Source organism: Neolamprologus multifasciatus, chromosome 16 (assembly GCF_963576455.1).
Source record: "Neolamprologus multifasciatus chromosome 16, fNeoMul1.2, whole genome shotgun sequence".
Taxonomy (NCBI): Eukaryota; Metazoa; Chordata; class Actinopteri; order Cichliformes; family Cichlidae; genus Neolamprologus; species Neolamprologus multifasciatus.
In genome coordinates, this window is record NC_140454.1 from 24,449,790 (window position 1) to 24,471,914 (window position 22,125).

Genomic DNA, 22,125 nt, shown 5'->3' on the forward strand with positions numbered 1-22,125 from the left:
AGTATACATCACCCCTTATTTCATCAGTTTTGATTCTGTTAAAATTATTGATAGGAGTGTTTAGCTATTTTGTGTTTTAATCATTCGTATGGCATCATGTCAAGTCAACATCGGCTACTTTTTTTTTGTTTTGTGAGGCTGTTTGCATTTTATTCACCATTTACAAACGAATGCAAGAATTGCTTGTATTTCAATATGCAGTACAATCACAATGCCACCTCTTTCAGTAATGAGTTAGATATCATTTCCAACAAGAGCCATAACACTTTATGAGAAGTCGTTTTATAAGCGCTCATATAGTGATGTGCAAAAAGTCTAGAACCACCTCTTATTTCTTTGTTTTCTTATTAAGGATTCAGGCTTTTTTTTTTGTAAAGCAGCATTGAGCAATAGTTCTCCAGGCTCACTGAAACTCTTTCAGTTTTTCTTTAGACATTGGCTGCCATCTTTACTCATTTTTAGTGCAGTCCTTGTATCTGAGCATTTTCAGAAGAATGGTCTTGTTGTTTTTTAAAACACTTAACACTGATGAGTCAACCACACAAAAAGGCATATAACTAACACAAGACCCGACAAGTGTTGCGTCTACACATAACAATTTAGGAAAGAACATGGAGCTTATCCCAGCTGCTACAGGGCGAAAGGCAAGGTGTACCCTGAACAGGTCGCTGCAAGCGATGGACGGATGAATGGACAGATGGTGAGATGGACTTTGTTGCTAGCATTGACAAAAACAAATAACTTATTCCTAATTCTTCATTTTCATCTATAAAAAATCTGGAAAAAACACAGATTGGTGATTCTCGACTTGGCTGAAAAATAGGCATAACTCAGCATGTTATTCCTCAAAAAAAACTGGGGACTTGGGTAGTTACGAATCAAGATTTGAAATTTCTGGTTCAAATTCATGTACAGGAGGTCAGCAGAGTGAAAGCAGTGAGTGTCTAAAGCCATCTGTAAAACGCGGCCATGGTTTGAGGTTGCATTTCAGTCAGTGGCTTGTCAAAATTGATTAAAATTATGAAGGCAGAAATGTAACCTCATGATTCACCATACAATACCATCTGAACCGCAATAAAGAGAAGCAATAATAGAGGGCATGTGCCGTCAGATAGCTTTGGATAAGATCTGAAAACAGTCGAGGTAGGCCTGTGAGCTGCACCTAAAGAGTTACACTAAATTAGTCATTGTTTAAGTTACACATATGCACACACCTACATAAACACACATCACAATATGGCGATAATAACTCAAGAAAGTCACAATGTTGCATTTCTCTCATACCACACTGTGTTTCTTTTATTCATTGATCCTTAATACTAATAATTTTGCATTGCAGTATAAGATGGAGTACAATGCATATAAAACAGACTTTTACTTATTCTATTTTTTTTTTGTAGGATTACACAACTTTGTAAATATAAAAGTACGTCTTTCATGTTTGAAAACACTAAAGCAATCTGTTTCCTATTCCCTTTCAAATAACTTTAGAAAATTCTCATCTGTGGGTTCCTGCTCTCTAAATACTAGTAACCAGTTCCTTCAAATGTTGAATAAAGAAGGAAATTTAAAGATCATAAAAGGTAGAATTGGTGGGCAAAGAGCAGTGGTGACAACAACAGAGGTGTTCACTTTCATTTTCTTCTAATAAAACAATACCAGTATGGTTTCCCAGCTCCTGGCTAACAAGCTCAAACCCCTACAGCCCAAAACTTTCATCTTATCTAATAGCCAACCCCTAACCCCAACATCCGCCTTCAAGATCTCTCGTCTGTTCCCTTAACCCAGTGCTTCCATCCGCTAATACCGGGCTTCTGTCAATGTGAGAACTGCAAACACCTTCCCCAGGCATAGTTTTGTAGAATAATTGGTTTAAAAAAAAAAAAAACAACATATTGGTGTCATCATTTCACTTTGAATGCACATTAGAAAAGCAGGCCTACATTTTATAATCATATAATGAGTCAGCTCTGTAACATTAGATGATAATGTATAATAATGACTCTCAGGGCAGTTACATCTGCCGACCTCTCTTGGGAGCTCAGCACAATTATTTACACAGCAGAAATTCATAGACCAAAGTTAATGCAATTCTGTCTGAGAAAGGAAGATGTAGCTTATTCACTTATTTCCAATTAAAACCTGTGGGAAGGAGAAACAGCTATGTGGATTTGTTTTTTTTTTAACAACTTGAAAGAACTAGGACGTGTTTTGAAAAGTAACCACTGAATGTGTGAGTGTGGCAATTACAGTACAAGCGACAAGATGGGCAGGTGTGATCACTGTCAGCCAGTGAAGTGCCTGTAGTAATATATAGAGTAGGAGTTGCTAAGATCCCCAAAGACTCCTCTTAGCTTAGCAGTCTCTCCACAGATTGTGTATATATATATATATATATATATATATATATATATATATATATATATATATATAAAAAGATGATTACTTTTAAAATTAACTATTTAAAAGCTTCAAGATTGTGAGGTTTGTTTTTCTTCAAACAAGCACAGTCACATTTGGACAGCTTTATGATTTTATGGGCACATTGCACACACAGAGATGTTTATTAATTAATAACATTTCACTTTTTTGACTTAGTTTAAAAAATTGAGTACAGACAAATATGGGGGAGGTCACTGAGGCAGTCCTTGGTGGCAGAGCCCCTGGGTTGGATGAGGTTCCTGAAGGCTCTGGATGTTGTAGGGCTGTCGTGATTGATACGCCTCTACAATGTTGCATGGAGATCAGAGGGGGATTCCTCTGGACTGGCAGACCAGGGTGGTGGTCTGGAGCTGCACTGGCCTGTTAAGCTGGAGGAGGTAGCTGGGGCGAGGGAGGCCTGGGCTTCAGTGCCCCTGCAACGCGGCCCCGCAGTACAGACTTGTCGGATGGTTATTTTGTATAATTAATCACACAGTAATATATTATTATTGTCAGATAACTTGATTTCAAAATTCAGAAAAGCTGCAAAACCAAAAACAAACTCAAATGTTTGAATTTATTTGATTTGATTTAGCTGATGTTATCTGAGAGGACTGCAGGAACCAGGAATCACTTAACCATGCATCTTTCATGAATAACATTAAGCCTTACTACAATATAAAGGGAAAGTTATAGAATCTTTTACACCAGTAGGGGTTGTCACCAGGGCTGGACTGTGCATTTGTTTTATACATGCATTTGTTTGATACATGCATTAAATTAAAATCGGTTTTGTCAATTAACCCTTTAAGACTTACCATAGAATCAAGTCCGCCAGAGCTTACTTTATATTTTTACATGCTGTGGAGCCATTTTTGGGAGCATTTCAAGTTGCTATACATCAATACAACTGTTATAATATATACGCATTAAGTCCATAGTAACTACATCAATTGCAAAAAAGTCCAATAAACTACAAAAAAATTGAAAATCGTTTTTGTTTTGTTTTTTTACATATATTTCTACCTAGAGAAATTTAAGAAGTTTGTCCCTCAAAACTTTAAATACAAAGTTTACAACAACAGGAAATTTATCTTGAGTGTTTAGTTTTATTTTTGAGATACACCAATTTTTATATACTGCCGAAAAAACAAAAATAAATCCTATAATGCAAATTTGCAAAGAAAACAGCATGTGCATCAAAATAAACTATTTAAAGCAGTGCAATTTGAGTTCTAAGCATCCCAGCAACTATTCAGAAAAGCATGAAGTCAAACATGACTTTTAAAAACATCAGGATAGGTTTATAAAGCCCCAAAAGTAAAAACCTACAGTTTCTGCGAAATGACGTCACTTCCTGTTTCAGACAGGTAATGGCGGACATGCGATAGTTCGCGCTGACGTCAATGTAGGAAGTGTTATGAACAGCTGCAAAGCGTGTTTCTGGAATATTGTGTTTTTGTTGCTGCAAGTGCTTTTTATTCAGTTTTTGCAAAGCTATATGTGGAAGGAAACCGTGACCTAGGACAAGCTGATGGCATAAGATGTAAGTTCAACTCCTCTGGTTTCATATGCAAAAAAACTTATTGCGTTAACTTACGTGGTTCCGGTGACCGGTTCTACAGGGATTTAACCTCCTAGGACCTGGTCCACATATGTGTACATCGCATTTTGGGTTATTTAGACCAAAATACTAAATTTTGCTCTATAAGGGCCTGATATCCACTTACGAGGACATTATACTGCTATTTTTTGTATTGAAATTTTATATAAATATGTGGCTCTCATTTTTCTTAGAAACAAAAATGAGGTGGGGGAAAAACATCTGGTAATTCTTTGTGTTTACATTCATCGGGTCCCAATATGCCCAAATATCAAAGAGGGGAAAAAAAATGCATGCCATGAAATTTCTTTTCTTGCTGGGAGTTGGCAACCCTATTAGTTTGGTATATGTAATTATAAATTAGGTTCTCCAAAAGTTGATTCTGTTCATCTGGACGTAGCATATTCTGGGAGAAACCTTTCGTCACTCATCCAGGTGACTTCTTCAGTCTCAGTATACACTCTAATCTATAATTTGATACACTCAGTATAAATTAGGTTGTTTTATATTTTTGCTAAGTACTATTCAGAATACCAGAATAGGGAATTTTTTTTGGTGCCAGCCCATAAACATTTATTTCTGCTCTCTCAGTGTTATGAGATGGGAGCAGACCCTTGGAGTCAGCCTTTGGTGGACATTCAAGGAACTGTGTTTATCACCTCTGATGGTTGCTGAGTCTGTGAGTGTGTTTTGTTCTCGCCCTTGCCTTAGGTACTGCCCTGTTCAGCTGACTCCATTCAGTAATTAGGCCTAGGAGTAGTTAAGGTCAGGATGGGAGCACCTGAGTGTCAGAGTGTTACTCTCTTTACAGTCTGAGCTGTGTGCTTGTGGTTGTTTACTGCTCAGTGGAGCAGAGAGTGTTTTGATCATTTAACATTTTTGACCTATTATTCTTTTGACTAACTTCTAGGTTTTTGTAGTATTTCTTCCTTTAAGGCAGCTAAAGTGCCTTATACACTTAATTATTAACTAAAGAAATTAAACTCTTTTTCAGTTTTTGCCTTGTTGTTTACTTTTTCACTCCGGATGTGTTCACTGTTACTTCCCCAAGATTTTCTAGGGAATGTGACAGTTCTTTGATGTTTCAGCGAGATTCTTGTTTACTGGAATAAACTACAGCTGTTGCTGATGTGAATCAGTACTTTTAAAAGTATGGGCTCCCGAAAATCAAAACTTTGTGTACTTACTCTGTGCATTACTTACTTATTTCTGGTGTAGTCCATTATGATTTCAGTCATTAGTGCGGTGTATGAATAAACAATCCAGGTGAGAACAAAAACACAGTAAAGACATCAAGAATACCTCAATGGTCTGCTTAATTCTATTGTTTGTTTAGCTGAGTCTTTAATTCTTTAATGTGATTTTATGCCTATAGATAATACAGTCTATAAAATCTATAAAATTGTATGTAATTATGGCTAAATAGCTCTCAAATATACCACACAAAGAGACCGTACAGAAAACAAAATTCTAGATTGGACTGTTAGAAATACAGACTTATTGGAGGGGAATGGTAATTCATGTGAAAGAATAAGCTTGCTAATTAAATTATTTTCTGCTGCTGAGTCTTGGCACAGTGCAGTTCATAGTTACAAACTCTTTGTGCACTTTGTGTACAATAGCATGTAGTGTCTTCAGCAGCAGTTTCTCAACAATGCCAAGAGGGTAAAGATACTGAAAACGATACCTGTCTGTGTGTTTGCAAACCAGGTCCGTCTCTGGTCGGGGCTTTAAAGAAGGACTGGGCTTCTCCAAACAGCATCGCACTCTCCTGGCAGCAACCTGAACACACAACACTCCCGATCATTGATTACGAGGTCAAATATTATGAGAAGGTACTAAAATACTCAGCATATGATTCAAAGGGCAATATGTCATGTTTCCGGTGAATTATTAAGCTCACAACATTAATTTAACAAGAAAAGGCAACTTTGTAGAACATCTCAGCAGTACAAATGTGTCATAGGAATGATTTACTGCCTGTAATATTTGTTCCTAAAAGTGATCAAAAGAGCTTACAAGCTCTCCATCACTACAATGTGGCTGGAAGGTAGTATTTGTCACTGCTTGAAAAAATATCAATGACAAATGTATCTTTTAAAACTTGGTCAAAATATTCTCCGCAATACTGAGATCATCCCTCTGTTCTGCCCCACAGGAACACGAGCTGCTGAGCTACTCATCGACACGCACCAAAGCCCCCAGTGTGATTGTCTCGGGTTTAAAACCAGCAACTTGGTACGTCTTCAGCGTGCGCACCCGAACAGCTGCCGGATACAGCTCCTACTCTCCTAAATATGAATACAAAACTACAGGAGACTGTAAGTACCTCAGACAATCTACAGTACTTGTTTGTTGTACTGCAGTAAGGCCAAAAAATAGGGTTTTTTGCATGACAATAATAATTTGTCATTCAGTCTGAGAAAATCAGGTTTAATATTGAAAAATATATTTTCAACTCTAAATAATGTGTTGTTTTTGCTCATCTTCAAGACGGTAAGTCGGCGATTGAAGATGCTAGTTGCAACCAGCAGCTCAGGTTCAAGTGTAGTTCATGTAGCCTCAAGCAGCACCTAAGGCAGCCTACATCAGAGGCGCCACAGCAAATAATAAACTTGGATGTGAGACCACCTTCAAGTTTCCACACATAACACCACCACTTTCATATCTCACAGCTACTAATTAGAAGTCGCCTGGTTCCCAATTAGGCACAGTTATATATATCAGAAATGTTGGTGTCAGAAGTACAGTTTTTATTTGTCAGTTCAGTACAACAACATGAGCATTTTTGTTGTTGCTTTATAAATATATTATATTCTTTTCCCCTCCAATCAGCCTGTAGTTACAGTTATTATAGTTCCAGGTCAAGTTTGATTTTTGTGTTTAAACATGGAATAACAGCAGCAAAATCTCTTTACAATACTCGGTCTTTAAATGCCTTCTTATTTCCTTTGTATATACAGTGTGGTGCAAAAGTCTGGAGTCTTGAGAGGTGTTTCCCTAAGAGCTACTAGCTAAAAACTTGGCATATCTCAGCATGCTGTGCAACATCTCCTTGATCCATCTATTGTTAAATTGTTCAAATTGATGGGATAATAAGCACAGAAAAATAAAGTGAATCAAATTTCGATCCACCATGGAATACCATCTGGAAACCATCTGATTGGCAGTGGCTTCATTTTTCAAAATGACAGTGATCCCAAACACAGGGCCACTACACCTGGATAGAAAACACACGATGGAGTAGTCATGGATTTAACTACAATGTGAACATTTGGCATCTCTGCAGTGTGAATTTCATATAGGTTGAAACCACAACCCCTGAACGCCTAAAAGGTCAGAATATCACTTGCAACAGCAATCGAAAAACTGAATACAATCAACAGGGGAGTCTGACAATACAGCCTTGATGTTTGGTGTACTCTGAATCAATGTTTTCTCCCAGTGTGTATGTGTGAGTAGGTGCTTTATTGCAAGTCTACTCATAAAATACAAAGGTCCAGATGCCCTTTTATGTTGGGTCAGGTATTGTTGAGGGGTGATTTGGCTTCATAGTGGCCCTCTCCCTTCCAAAGCTGCAGAGCTTTGCTTTATCTGTGGATCAGAGAGTGCTTGGCCAAGCCTTTGTACTGCCTGGCCTTTTATCTGAAAGAGAAAAAAAAAAGCAGTTTTGGCCCCTGTCGCTTTCTCCTTCTGTGTCAGTCTGTCTGTCTGCCTGTCAGTTACTGTCACCGCAATAGGTTTTCCATCCGTCTGTGTATCTGTCTGTCACTTCTGTCATCCCTTTCCTCACCTTGCATTTTTCATCCCCTCCTCTGCCACCCCTCTCTCCCTGTGCACACCTCATTACAGCAGCATCAGTCCAACACATCTGTTTAGTTAGTGATGTGAAGCTTAGGACTAGGAAAATTGCCTTGTGTCATGTGACCACCGCCACTTTCACTCTACCGTCCCCTAAATAGACTGTAATTATTTTTATCAACCAAAACACACATATTCTCGACAACCTCCGTTCACATATGTGCTCTTGGCTCTATTCACGCACGCACTTAATGTATTAACCCACATGAGGCTCGTTCTTTGGGCTAGCGACCACGCACCCAGATCTCCAATTCATATTCATTAAGCATGAAATATTATAGAAATAAGTTTGGTAATAGCAATCATCTTTCAATTATCTGGGATTCGTTAGCCTTTTGACAAGACACAGAAAAGGGAAAATCATGAATATCAAATGGGTCCAATTTAACCAAATGTTCATGGACTAAATCACAATTTCATGAATGAATAATATTAATTAAACAGCAGCAGGCAAATGAATCATTCCCGTGTGAAAGTTAACTGAGGGTTTTCTTGCATTATGAAGAGCAGATCAAACATGTCTCCTAATATCTACCTATCAAGAGAGCTTACATGGTCTATGCATACTACACCGATGATAAGAAATAAGTAAGATAATTGTTTTGCTGAAATCCTCTCACTTCCCTCTGATTTGTCCATGTTTGTTTTTATCTTTTTTAAGCGCTCTTACTCCGCTTTCCATGTTTCTAACACGATGATGTTATTTTTCTTTTCCCCACATAATGTCTCTGCCCAGCTACATATTTTTCTCCTCATCTCATTTTCTTTCCTACTGTTTCTTTTACCTTCAGCCTCCAACATGGCTTCTGATCAAGGCCAGGTGTTAGTGATCGTCACAGCAGCGGTTGGTGGCTTTACTCTTCTTGTCATCCTCACTCTCTTCCTCCTCATCACTGGAAGGTAAGATGGATATACTTATCCTGGTTTTACTCAGAGTGAATATTTCACTGCATGGTTAGTTTAAACTGACATCCACTCTTGTCTGTGCATTAAGTGGAAATATCACTTTAAAAGTCAGTTGGGTGGTGTTGTCTGTGCTTCAAAGGTAGATATGGTAATCATATAATTCATTCTTCCTATTGGTTAGATTATTTGATTTCATTGTGCAGATATCAGTGCAGTGTAGAAGCCCCAAAAGACGTTTGTGTAAAGTTTTGCTGCCACAATGTCCACGGTGGCAAGTTTTGATAAGTGTGCTGACCAAAGTCATGGTTTGTGCCCTATTTATCCATCATATATATTTAATAGACTACAATTTGTTCATGTAAATTGAGAGTCCTCTTTACACACTAAGGTTAATTATGGAGTTCCACAGGGTTCTGTGCTAGGACCAATTCTGTTTGTCTAATATTCAAATTTGTTTAATGATTTGAAACATTTAGATGCAAAAACATTTTCACATCTTTGATATGTTGATGTGCAGAGCCCTAAGTGATCTGAACATTTACAAAATGTCATCTCAGGCTTCAGGCTACAGGATTCAGCCTACAAATAGTTAAGGAGGAGGAATATTTCACTTGTTACCATTAGTGAAGTATGTCGAAAGGTAACCAGGCGTCTTTAACAGCAGACAATTTGGCTTGTCATGACAGGAAAAGTACAAGTGCAGCTAATACTGTTAGGGACGGCTCTGATCCATTTAAGTATGACTGTAATGATTCATTTAAGTATAACTGTAAGCTTCAAAATTCCTTACAGTAATGTATGTGCTCAATATTTCCACAGGGCATTGGCACAGCCTTTCACTACATTTGCTTCAGCAATTACCTTTGGACACAGAATACCACTAAAACCCAGGGAAGGGAAGGAAATATCAACGAATTATAGGGTTATATATCGTTTGTGCACACTTATTTTAAGAACAAAATGTGAATTTGTGTAGAAGGTATTGCCTTTATAGTGATTTAAATAATTAAGTAATTTTTAGTTTCAATTATGTATTAAATTGATAATCACGAGTTTTTGAACAAACTAAATTTCTAATCAGTTTTGCCAATTTATCACATTACATTAGGTAACCTAATAATTCAATCAAAGCACCAAATATATTTGAGGAAAAAGAGACACAGACAGACACATGCAAAGGAAGAAGGAAAAAAGGTCAATCATTAGTCTGCCCTAACGTTAAAGATACACATTCAAGTATAGTATGTGGGCTGATGCACAGGTGTGTAACTCTGCAAGACAGAAAAGAAAAGCAACAACACTTTCAAGACTCTATTTCAGAAGCTAGATTTGGAAGCTAAATAATTTTCAGTTTCACTGTGAAGATACTGATCAAAAAAATAAGTAGAATTGCTCACAAAAAGTGAAATATTCAACATCACAAATTCATCTTCTGTTTGCAAATAATACACATCCATTTAATATTGATGTTGATTTTGCAAACATTTATGGAGACCATTTTTAAAAAGGAGTTTTGCATCTTTTGATAATATTTATAGTAATCCAACAATACGAACCTGTGGTTCCATTCACATGCAAATGAAAACAATATAATAGCTCCTGGTAGTAAAACAATGGATTGATCTCCATTGATACAAATTAATTAAATCAAATAAATAACAGATCAAGACAACTATTATTTTTCTAAGAAATAATATTTGGTAACACACAGAGTCTGGATAATTTACTACACCCACAGATTTCTAAAGACAAATACCAAAATTTGAATTTGGATTTAAAACATCTACAACACCAAAATAAGAGGTGGAAATGAAGCAAGATAATCAAGAGTGCATTATTAAGATTCTGACACCTTGACAGCAAAATAACTGTTTAAAAAATGTATTTTTTGTATTTTAGTTTTAAAGATGGTGAAGATTTTCTCAGTCACATTTGCTGGTAGCAGTGATATAGGCTCCCAGATTGAATTATTAAGACACGCTGTCCGATCAGATTGGGAATCAAAAGTGTTCACAGTCAGACTGAATTGAAGTAAAATGCGGACTGTCATAGAGGGAGGAAGATGAGATATCATTTAAAATATACCGAACAACACACATTGTCAGAATATCTCTGCAGAGAGACATTGATAGTGTTCCAGTGGGTTATCTGTGTGAAAAATCACAGAAATAACAAATGCAAAAATACAGGTATAAAGGGAAGTACAATGTTTCTAAGGCGGCAAATCTCATCTTTTGCACCTTGTTTTTTTATGCATTTGTCACCAATTGCCTGATGAACTGATTATCTTTCACACAATTACACAGTTTTTAATATGTAAAGATGCATTTGACTGTTTCTCTTAAGTAGACTGATACTTTTTATATAACACCTTCTACTCTAGCTGAATAAACAAAGTACTTCTAACTAAAAGCCTCATTCACAAGTGCTGTATTCAGTGCCTTAAGCACTTCCCTACTATGACAGGCACAGAGTGGACGCAATATCTTGGCCAACGGTCCTTCATTACATAAACTAGAGGACCCGAGGATCGAACCACCAACATTTCCATTTGTAGACAACCAACTGACTTGGTGGGCTGTGGTTCACAACTCAGACACTCCTGAGCCAAAGACCCCCAAGCCTACAGGGACTGGTATTAATTGGCACTTTACCATTCAAGTAATATATCATGAGCCACATCTATACTTAGCTTTCTAGATCCGCAGAGATCTGGTGTGCGGAGGATGTGAGCCATAACACCCTGAGCATATGTAGTGTAAATATATACTACAATATACCTCTAACATTACTGCAGCTGACTAGTGTCCCACCAAGAAGGCATTTGACATTAGGAATGATTTGGGTTCAGTGGACAAAAATGTCTGTTCCATATAAAGTGTTTGATGTCTTTGGACGCGAGCTCAATCAAAATACTCCAAGTTAATGATTTTCATCAAAAATTTCCCGCAATTCCTTTTAATGGGGCTGACAATGAATTAGATACCTGGCGATATTGGTCTCCGGATATCCAAGTGATTTATTTATTTTTGAAAAATAAATAACACGTGTGGGTATAGCGGTGGTGTGCAGGGTCTTTATGTTTGAGATTAAGTAACCCCTCAGGACCCAATAGTTTATGAAGATTTAACAAAGTGCAAAGACAAAACAAAACACACACCATAATTGCTTAATTCACTCAGCACTGACTCAGAAGTCAATGTGAGCTGATTTAACACGCAGGTGGTGTTTTTAGTTTCCTTAACACTATTGTCCTTCTACCCGGCTTTAGAAGCACATGCTTCAAATGCCTTTAAAGCATTTGGATGGAACGTGTGGACCCGGGACGTTTTTATTATCTAAACCTGACCTTTGACCTGATATTTTCTAATGCATTTCTCAATCTCTTACACTCATAGTTTCATCAGAAAGCTTTAATTCAGATCCAAGACATGGACGTGTTTCCGCTGTGCTTCAAATTCATTTTGACTGGGAAAAATTATTGGAACTTTTAGAAACTGCAACTTGTATTTGAACTCTTCATCCCGGTTGCCAGAGGACTGCAACCATGAACTTCACAGATATTATTTTATATTTTCTTTTTTTATGTTAGATGTGCAGTGAACACCTTTATTGTTGGTTTCATTTAAATGCAAAAGTCCGCAAAGTCCAAGTTTAACAGCTGACATTTAAAGCAGATTTTGGATTTTGGTAGTTCTATGTGATCAATGTTTGTAGGAGGGTACTTTATTTACGATGGCACGCACAAACTAGGTGCAAGAGTTTTTGAATTGTAGTACAAGAAGACCTTTTTTTTTTTTTTTTACCTGAATTTGTCTAATAGCAGTCACAACAGCAGTTGGAGTGTTTTTTGACTCCATCACAAGCTATCATATCTGCGGTCCCGCTGCCCTGTGTAGGAGGAACTTTCACTCGCTTTCAGTTTCAAAAAAGCTCCAAACGTACTTGAGCTGCCTGGAAAAGATGGAAGCTTTCAGTCATACGCCTCTCATAGATGTAAGGTTGTAGAGGACTTGTGTTTAACACCTGGCTGGCCTAAAAGCTTACTAAATTTACATCTATGTTTGCTTTCTGCTTATGCTAGGTTTGAAGAGTGGGAGCTTCTATGAGAATGAAGGTGTCATGATTACACAGATGTAGCCTAGCTGAAGAGTTTTGCACTACGCAATGTTTTTTAATCGTTTTCTTCATATTTCCTTTAATCCATCCTTCCTTGTGTGCCCTTTGTAGCCTCTGCAGCAGAGCGGTGCACTGCAGTGAGGTGACTGTGAGGGATGTTAGGGTAAGAGAGGAGTGGTTTGAATTACACTGATGCTTTGATTAGGGCTCTGAGCAAGGTTGTTTTACTGAGGTGTGTGGGTGGGTAAAGTGCTTTTGAATATGCGTGTGTGAATATGTACTCTAACAATGTTCGACAGGGCAGAGAACAGTGGAAGAAGCCAAGGTCTTTGTGTGTGATAGCCGTTATTGTGTGTGTGTGTGTGTGTGTGTGGCCTCCTTACAACATGAAAGTCGGTGAGACAGAAGGATAGGCGGATAAAGGGGATCAGAGGACAGGACTGGAAAAGACTGATAAAGGCACATGCCACGATTTCTTTAATGAACAGCTTGACCTCATCAGCAGAGGTCAACAGTAGCTTTCCAAATCCCCTTCTTGTCCTCTCTGCCACTGTTACCCGTCATGTTATCTGCTCTGTCTATCAGTGTCCAGGATCCCACAGACTTCACTTAGCCGAAGCCCAGTCTGGCAACCTGTGGCTCACAGCCCTCTGACACCTGCTCTAATCTGGCAACCCGGATTATGTTAAGTCTTCAAAGAGAAGAAGGCTCATATGTGATCACATGAACCCACACACACTTGCGGAAGCAAGCGCCAACACTTTCTCCTCTACTGCACTGTCTGCGTTTTCACCCCAAACTTATTCAGTCACAGCCTGCATTATCCTTTCAGTTAGCCTGGCCTCTCTGTCATTCTGGGGAGGTTGTTTTTGTTGATTAGAATAGTTACTGAGGCAGCACCTCTACCTCACATCACATTTCAGACAGAAAAAATGTATTATTAAAAAAAGAAGAAGAAGTCTCCTGCATAATTCATGTGGCTGCTGATCCAGCTGAAGCTGTGGAGAAAAAAAAGCCAGCCATGAGGAAGACATCAACTTCTCCTGTTTTTTTAAACTGCAATAATCAATAATGTTATTCAAACAATTTATCATGTCTGTCTGCTACAAATTGGTGTCACGTGGAATCAACATAGGCCTACAGAATATCTGACTGCAGCTCCTGTCTGCTAGCCAAATAAATTTTTTTTGTTCTTGATGTTTCCTCAGTTCACTACGTAGCAGTGTGAACTTGAATTGTATTTTATATGGCTGTATATACATACAGTAATACTGGATAGGAGCAAGTGTAGGATAAGTGTGACCACCTCTGTAAAAGCAGTCGATTTGACAGTTTGCAGGTCTGGAGCATTCAGGTGTGTAGTAACACAATGCCCCAGTCTTCCCAAGAGTTGACATCTCAGCACAATCAACCCAAGGTCAGATCAGACCGTGTAATGCTCAAGGTAACTGCAAAAAAGCTAAGAGCTACATCTGTCAGATTGCAGACATTTTTGACAGTAGAAAAAGACTGAATAAGTTTGACATGTTTGGAAGCGTCGCTAGGAGGAAGCATCTTTTCTTTAAATTGCGTGGCGGCACTGCAGCTTAGGTTTAAAAAGTTGCATCTGAACAAGTACAGATGAGACCAAAGTGGAGATGTCTGCCATCCAGTGCCACAACTGGTGGAAACACATCATGTAAGGACAAACGTTTCACACCAGTTATTAAGCACGGTGTTGGAGAGGTGATGGTTTGGGCTTGTTTTGCAGCCACAGTATATGAGCACCTTGCAGTCAACCATGAACTTTCTCTCTGTACTAAATATTCTAGAGCCAAATATGACATAATCTCTTCAACAGTTAAAGCAAATCTACAACAGCGTGGCTGAGAAAAAATGATTTACAGTGTTGCAAAGTTGAAATGCTGTGGTGGAGCTGTGCATCCACAAATGGGCTCACAAACCTCAATGAAGTGATGCAACTAAAAAAGAGTGGATCAATGATTGCAATGATGTGTGAGACTGATAAAATCATACACAAAACCCTTATATAAGTTATTCCTGCTAAAGCTGGTTGGTTCTACAAGCCATTGAATCATGGAGTGTACTTAGTTTTTTTGTAGCATAAAATCTTGTGAAAACGTCAAAGACAGCTACCATAAACTGTATATACCAACATGTTTCTGGTCAATTGAAAGATATCAGATATTATTTTTATTTATTTAGTTATTAATTTATTTTGCAGCTTTTACTGGCCCCTGCAAAAAATGTATTGGTAGTTTGCAAAAATCATGTGCTGTAGAATCATTCAGTATGAATGTTATTCTTAAGGATTTATTAGGACAACGAGGATAGTATATATGTGGCATATAAAGTCAAACAAATGAGCCAAAAGAGGATTAAAGCTGTAGAGACAGTAAAGAAATTCCTTAGAGGTGATCTTTTAAAGAAGTTCATCTGATTTAATGTTGCAGGTTTAAATGTTAGAGTAGTTTTTTACAGCCTTAATAGACGTTCGCAAATTTCTAGCGATAACTAATTTTTTTTTCCCTTGAGTTTTACCTCGGTATTTTTGGCAATTATTTTTTATTATTTATTATTATATATAAGCGTTTGTTTAATTGATCCGTGTCACTTAAAATTCCTAAAAGCAGGATTTACTTTGTTCTCATTCCTGATGAATTTAAGTAGTCAGGAAGTATTGTATATTTGTAATTTATAACTAGTCTGTTTAGACAAGAAATATAATATACTGCTGAGGACTGGGGCATAAATATCCAATGTGGCTCACCTTGGAAGGCTAAAATATGTAAAGATACATTAAATATAGTAGCCTTTACTCAACATAGGCCTATGTTTTAAATTCTTTGCTTTTATTTTGGTGCATTTTTACTCAGTACTCCTTCCATCTCTCCCTAGATGTCTGTGTGGAACTAAATGGCTGCAGCTGTTTGTAATTACTGTCTTTCTATGACTTATTTATCAAACTCTTTGGTATATTAAGATTTTTGCCGCCTCTTGTTGTCTTGGGCATAATGGGGAAGTGATGACTATACTGCATAATAATAAGAACAGTACACAAACTTGAAGGAAAGCCAGCTTATGAACTTGCACTGTAATCTGTTTATTCTTGTTATGTTAATAGTAGCATGTGCTTTTAGTTGTGTTGTGTATATTTAAGCTCGAACAAGTCCCAGAGCAGCAGAAAAAACCCAAAAACATGCAGTTCCATCACGTCCCGCTGGAATCAGGACAAGCTGCAGGACCTCTGTCACTCACCACCACCAACTCCATCCCTTCTGGACCACAGTGGTGTGGAGGAGCAGGGCTGAGAGAGGCAGACAAGTCTATAGCAGTGACAGTGAAGCGAGGACTCTCCGACGAAGTGACAGTGTGACTGTGAGAGCTCTCTGTTCCTGCTTCTGTTCTGTCTCTGTTGGGGGTTTGGGTCAAGTCTCTGGGCTCTGCTCTTCTACTTTGCTGCTTCTCATTTAAAGGATAACTATGGTGAATTTTCTGCCTCGTTCCGCAGCGGTATTTTTGCAGAACTGTTTGTCTCTTTGTTTGCTTTTCAGCGAGATTTTGCAAAAGCTACCAGGATAAATTTTCGGGAAGAAAAAAAGGATGAAAGTTGCATTTGGATGGTGATTTGAATTAGTATTAAAAAGAAGCAAAGAAAAAGGCAGAAAAATAAGGAAGATGAGCTTTCACAGTAGCCTTTTAGATTTGTAGATTTTTCTTATTGTTAGCAAATCCTTTGAAAAGACCAAACCCAACAACGAACTGATCTAACTAGCAAATGTCCTTGTAACAAAAGCCTGATGAAGCTCATTCATCATTTTCTTCATTTCAAAAATATACGGGGAAATATAAAAAAATAAACAAATTCAGCTTTTCAAACATGCTCGTTGCTAATAAATAAAACATTTGAATAAACACCAACCTTTTAATAAGCATGAGACTCTAGTTTTGTCACTTTTACTCTTCTTGAATGCTGCATGACTGTAAGAAACAGGCAATAGAGTTCTATATTCTAATAAATGATGAAATATGAGAAAATTTATTAGGGGATACACCAGCGGGACCAAGAGCCCCTCATGCACATGGCTATTAATTAAGCCCTCTACTGCAAGATGTGTTTTAAAATTCATCAGTGATACATCCTCTGAGAGAACTCCAAGCACCTTTTAATTTTTTATATAACTATTTTTTACCTCACTGCTCCCCTCACACTGTGCCACCTCTCACGCAACCACGTGCTTCACAGGTAGCAGTGCCATGTTTAAATGAATCCATTACTCCGTTTTTAAATAACAGTGAGCCGTTTTAATGGCCGACGGTGCTTCGGCATAAGATGCTTCAGAAAAGGGATGATTTTACCCAAATTATTATATTCTCCCTTGGATATTTTTAAATTATAACTTTACAGATAGTTTTATGTAACTATTTAAATGTCAAAAAGTCAGTACTTTGACAGTTTGGATGCTGTTTTAATGGCTGTTGTAATGCTTTACTGCAGCCAACTTCAGTTGCTGCTTGTTTGTAGGTCTCTCTCCCTTCAGTTTTGTCTCGAGTAATTAAAAAGGATTCACTGTTTTACTGGGATAAAGTGACTGACTTGCCCGTTGAAAGTGTTCTTCATGCCATGCCTCCACTGTGAAATCCTGTCCAACCAGTTGAATCTGCCGTTAGTTGAATCTGAGCAGAGAATATAGCCCTGTACCCTTCAGATTTCATCCTGCTATTTCTATAAGCACTCAAATTATCAGTAACCACCAGTGTTGGTCAAGTTACTTGAAAAAAGTAATCAGTAACTAATTACTGATTACTTCCCCAAAAAGTAATCCTGTTACTTTACTGATTACTTATTTTCAAAAGTAATTAATTACTTAGTTACTTAGTTACTTTTTAAAAACACGATTTACAACCTGAATATGTGATAAAGCGATAGATCTTTCAGCCCAATTCTACTTTTTCTACATAATCCATCATACAAAATGTAATCAAATGGAAAAGTCCCTTTTTAAAACTTGTTTTATTAGTTTTAATCTTTTAACTTTATGCATCAAGCAAAAATTTAATTATATGCAACATTCTCTGACTGGAAGAAATTTGTTTAACATTTAAACCTATTTTCTGCACATTCCAGCACATAAAATAATTTTTTTTTGTGTTTACACTCAGTCTTTCAAATAGATGCAAGTAAAACACAGCAGAAAATAAATAAAGTCAAAGACTAGCGATCTTTTTGCTCTATTTTCACCTGTAAAGCAGGAGTAGGGTAGGCGGAGGTTTACCCTGGTGCAGGTGTGCCGCAGCGGTCAGTGGAAGAATCCGCGAGTTTCTCTGTGAATTTCCCATTACGTCATAGCGCACTCGGTGCTTGCTTGGACGTTTAGGGTTTTTTTTTTTTCGCTGTAAGAAGAAGTTTTCTTCCCACGCACAACTGACACTGTTTTTTTCACTTTTTATGGAATCAAACTTAAAGTAAGGTCAGTACTTCCACGCTTTAAACGCTGCATGCTCATACTCTCTCCCGCACTCAATATATTATCCATTGTTGATCTGCACATAGCTGTTGTCACGAACGTCGCACTTGCTTACGTCACTGTCATGAGACATTCTCGCAAAAAAAATCACGGTTTTAGTAACACAGCGTTCCTACGGGAAAGTAGCGGTAATCTAATTACCGTTTTTGCAATAGTAATCCCTTACTTTACTCGTTACTTGAAAAAAGTAATCGGAAAAAGTAGCCTATCTCTGGTAACCACTAGGAACCTGGTTACACTGGTAGCCATGGACATGCCCATGGCATAGCATTGATGTTTTAATCTAATCTTGACTGTAACCAGCTCTTTGTATCTTGTTCTAAACCCTCTGTATTTCCATTCATGAAGGTACCTCTTGACTGCGGACTAGTCATCTTATGTGGTCTTTCAGGGCTTTTGGTTTTCAGTGCATTCTTTCTGAGAACGTTCCTGATGGTTCAGCACTAACTTCAGATCTTTTATCTGCCATGAAATATAAGTAAATGGGCCTCATCTGGCCATCAAACTGAGCTACTAATAACTGAGGGCTGTGTATTAAAATTACTTCCTAAAAAGTTAATGCAGTTGTTTTATTACCCCCCATTGAAAGTCTGCCCTGCAATCATCTCTTGATTGTATGATTTTGAATCTGTTTGGTGGTGTAAAGAGGCGGAAAATATTAAAAAATCATGTCATTGTGCAAAGTGTTACAGAACTAACTCTAACCCTCAATGACATTTTCATGCATTACATCGTTTTACTGGCAAGTCAAAGACATAACTCCCTCAGCAGCCATCTTTCAGTGCACCACAAAACTATTTTCTCTCAAGCATAACTTTATAGCAAACCTTTTTTGTTACCAATTCATCATTTCACTCTCAGTACCTCAATACCACACAGTTTTTTTCAGACCTGTCCACATACAGCACTTTGCCATAAATATAACTCGGAAAAAGTTCCTTTGTGTTTTGTTTTTTTTATTTCTGATTTCAGAGTAACATCCAAGTATCTATTTGGATAAAGTCATCTGTGGTCTTTTGCAGATGCTGTCATCTAATCTCTCAGCTTTTCAGACTTTCTTGGCAGCAGCTCTTTATCTGTTGTTGGCTGTCTCTCAGTCTGTCAGTGCCTAGATAAACTCTCCCACAAACACACTCACACACACAGGAGGACGAGAGAGATTTTACGTGTTTTTTTTTATTTCCAACAGTCGAATGTTGAGAAAACTTTTAATTTTCTTTCTTCCTTTTGGTTAAGAGTCATCGCGTGTAGTTCTCACTGAACCAGATGTCACTTTTCTTTCCATTTTCTCACAAATTGTGAATTGCATGTGTGTCTCTCTATATTTTTTAGCTGCAGAGCTAATCCCCTGAATGAGATGAAACCACCTCCATCTTTATTTTATCAGCAGACAATCTAACCTAACTCAGAGCCAGACTACATATGTCACTGAACATTTATTTCAAATGATAAGCTGCAATGATGAAACAATCTGGTGCTGTGGGGTTATTTTAGTTGTTAGCTGTCTAAGCTAGAATTTTGCCTCATTGCGCTCGTGTTTGACCCCGCTCACTGCAGTGTTTTTAAACAGAAATGTTGAGGAGAGAGTCTAAAACTGATCATCTTTCAATCTGCGCATATGTTTGAGTATGTAGAGAGACAGGAACGATCATTTTAAGTTGTCAGTAATTGTTTGGGAATTTTTTGTTGTTTTTTGCTGCTTGAAAAAGTTGCACATAAGAACTCAAAACACCAACATTACACACGGAGCTCCGTGACTTGTGTTGTTTATATCAAGCTGTTTTTGCAGACGCTTAACTGTGAATAAGGGCCAGATTGTGCAGCACATAACTTGATGGTGATTGTGACAAGTAGATAGGGATGTGTAATTCAGCATGATCCAGAGAACACTATAAAATGATAACAATACCACAATCTATTTTGGGAGTAGCCTAAAGACAGGAGAATTGGTTAGAGCAAGATTATGTAACCGCTGAAAGAAGCAAGCATCCCTTACTTAAACAAATGAAAAGTAATTGTGTTAGAGTAGCATGATCCTTTATCATCCTCGGAGAAGCATTTTAATGGTTTTATCAAAAAAGTAACACAAAACACAAATCCACACTTTTTGGTTTTCTACCTGTCCAGTCATGATTTGTCAGGAACCCCATCTGATTAGATGTAATGTAATGCAAGGGGTACCTCTTTGGCTTCATTTTCCCCACACAATGAAAGCCTTGTAACTTGGATTCCCAACATGAAGATACAAAAGGCCTACAAACACAAGGAAGCAACTCATCTTGTTGTTTCCTTTTGATGCCATCTCTTCTGTTGCTGTTTACTTTTTAATATTCTTTAAATCACACGACTGGTTAAAGCGTTGAGCCCAAAATCACGGTTTAGGTTCACATACAAGCTTTCACGAGTAAGGCACGTTTAAAATGCAAATTTCTCTCCGTGGTTACCACGGTTACGGGTCATTGGTCATCAGGGTTACACATCGACCAATTGTGATGACACCAGCAGAACGCTTTGTCAGACTTTGAGGGAAAATTAAGGCAAAGAGGTACTCAAGCGTTACAGTGTAAAGACGCCATCGGTATGTGATAACATGAGAGAGAGAGAGAGATGGTCACCAGTAGTTCCACTGACTAGTGTATTTACAAAGCACTCTGCAGCCATCTTGAAATGCATTCTGGGTATTTATCCAGGCTTTTTTTTACTTTCATTTCAATGATCACCAGAACATAAAAACTGCATGTACAAATAAAACCTTTTTACCCTGAAGGCTATACTTCTGCCTTCATCTTTATTTTTGTGGAATTCACCCATAGGGATCAATTCAGGATTTATTTAATGACATGCCTCAAATGTCTCATTATTTAGTCACAATACCCCCACTATCCCAATAAAAGTCACATTATTGCTCATCTGATAAAGTTTTTACTCAATCAGTCATTCTCTGTGTTTTCCAGGTGTCAGTGGTACTTCAAGGCCAAGATGACCTCGGAGGATAAAAGAAGGGCGAATTATCAGAATGGGCACGGTAAATCAATCAAGCTGCCTCTCTCCTTTCCCTTTGTTTTCTATGCCTATTGCCTGACTTTGCAATATCTGCTAAGTAAGTTCTAAGTAAGTAACAAACTCTTTTTGAAGCTGGTTTTAACACTACTTGTGTCTGAATGACCAAATATTTGTCTAGAAAGTGACATGTTTAATTTAACGTGGTGCCAGTAAACAGGGAATAAATCTGAAGCGAGTCTGAGAGCCATATAGGGAGCTAACAGCCACCTCTCTTCACTTTGCATTCAACATGCACCATGTACTTCTGTATGGATCATTTCCCATTTGTTCTTGTTCCTTTGCATATTGAATTTTGCACCGACTTCACCATGAGCTTTTACAGAATACAAAAATGCCTACCCGCTATTGTCACGTGTATTTATTTAATAGAGCCACTAGCATGCTCCTTCATCTGTCTGTTTCTTCTTCTTTCCTTCATCTTTTGTCTTCCTTCTTATGTCCACTTAAGTTTCACTTAATATGAGCATGAGCTTTATGAGCTTTTTTATAATTTCGTATTATTTTTTTCTTAATCTGGTTACAAATGACAACTGCATCTCTGAGCTGTCAGCTTTTGCACTCCAGTACTTTTCTGTTGCTTTATATCTTTTATGCCCATCTTTTCATTCCTGACATGAAAATCAC

At 37.7% G+C, this 22,125-nt stretch overlaps 1 protein-coding gene across 1 annotated transcript in view; it reads left to right on the top strand.

Annotated features, from left to right (window-relative positions):
• LOC146500877 (ephrin type-A receptor 6-like) overlaps positions 1-22,125 on the top strand; it is a 185,281-nt gene that overhangs the window by 146,722 nt on the left and 16,434 nt on the right. The window contains exons 6-9 of the mRNA XM_085136581.1: positions 5,735-5,859; positions 6,183-6,345; positions 8,677-8,785; positions 21,393-21,463. Coding sequence (XP_084992707.1) covers positions 5,735-5,859; positions 6,183-6,345; positions 8,677-8,785; positions 21,393-21,463 — 468 coding nt within the window. The remainder of the gene's footprint in view (positions 1-5,734; positions 5,860-6,182; positions 6,346-8,676; positions 8,786-21,392; positions 21,464-22,125) is intronic.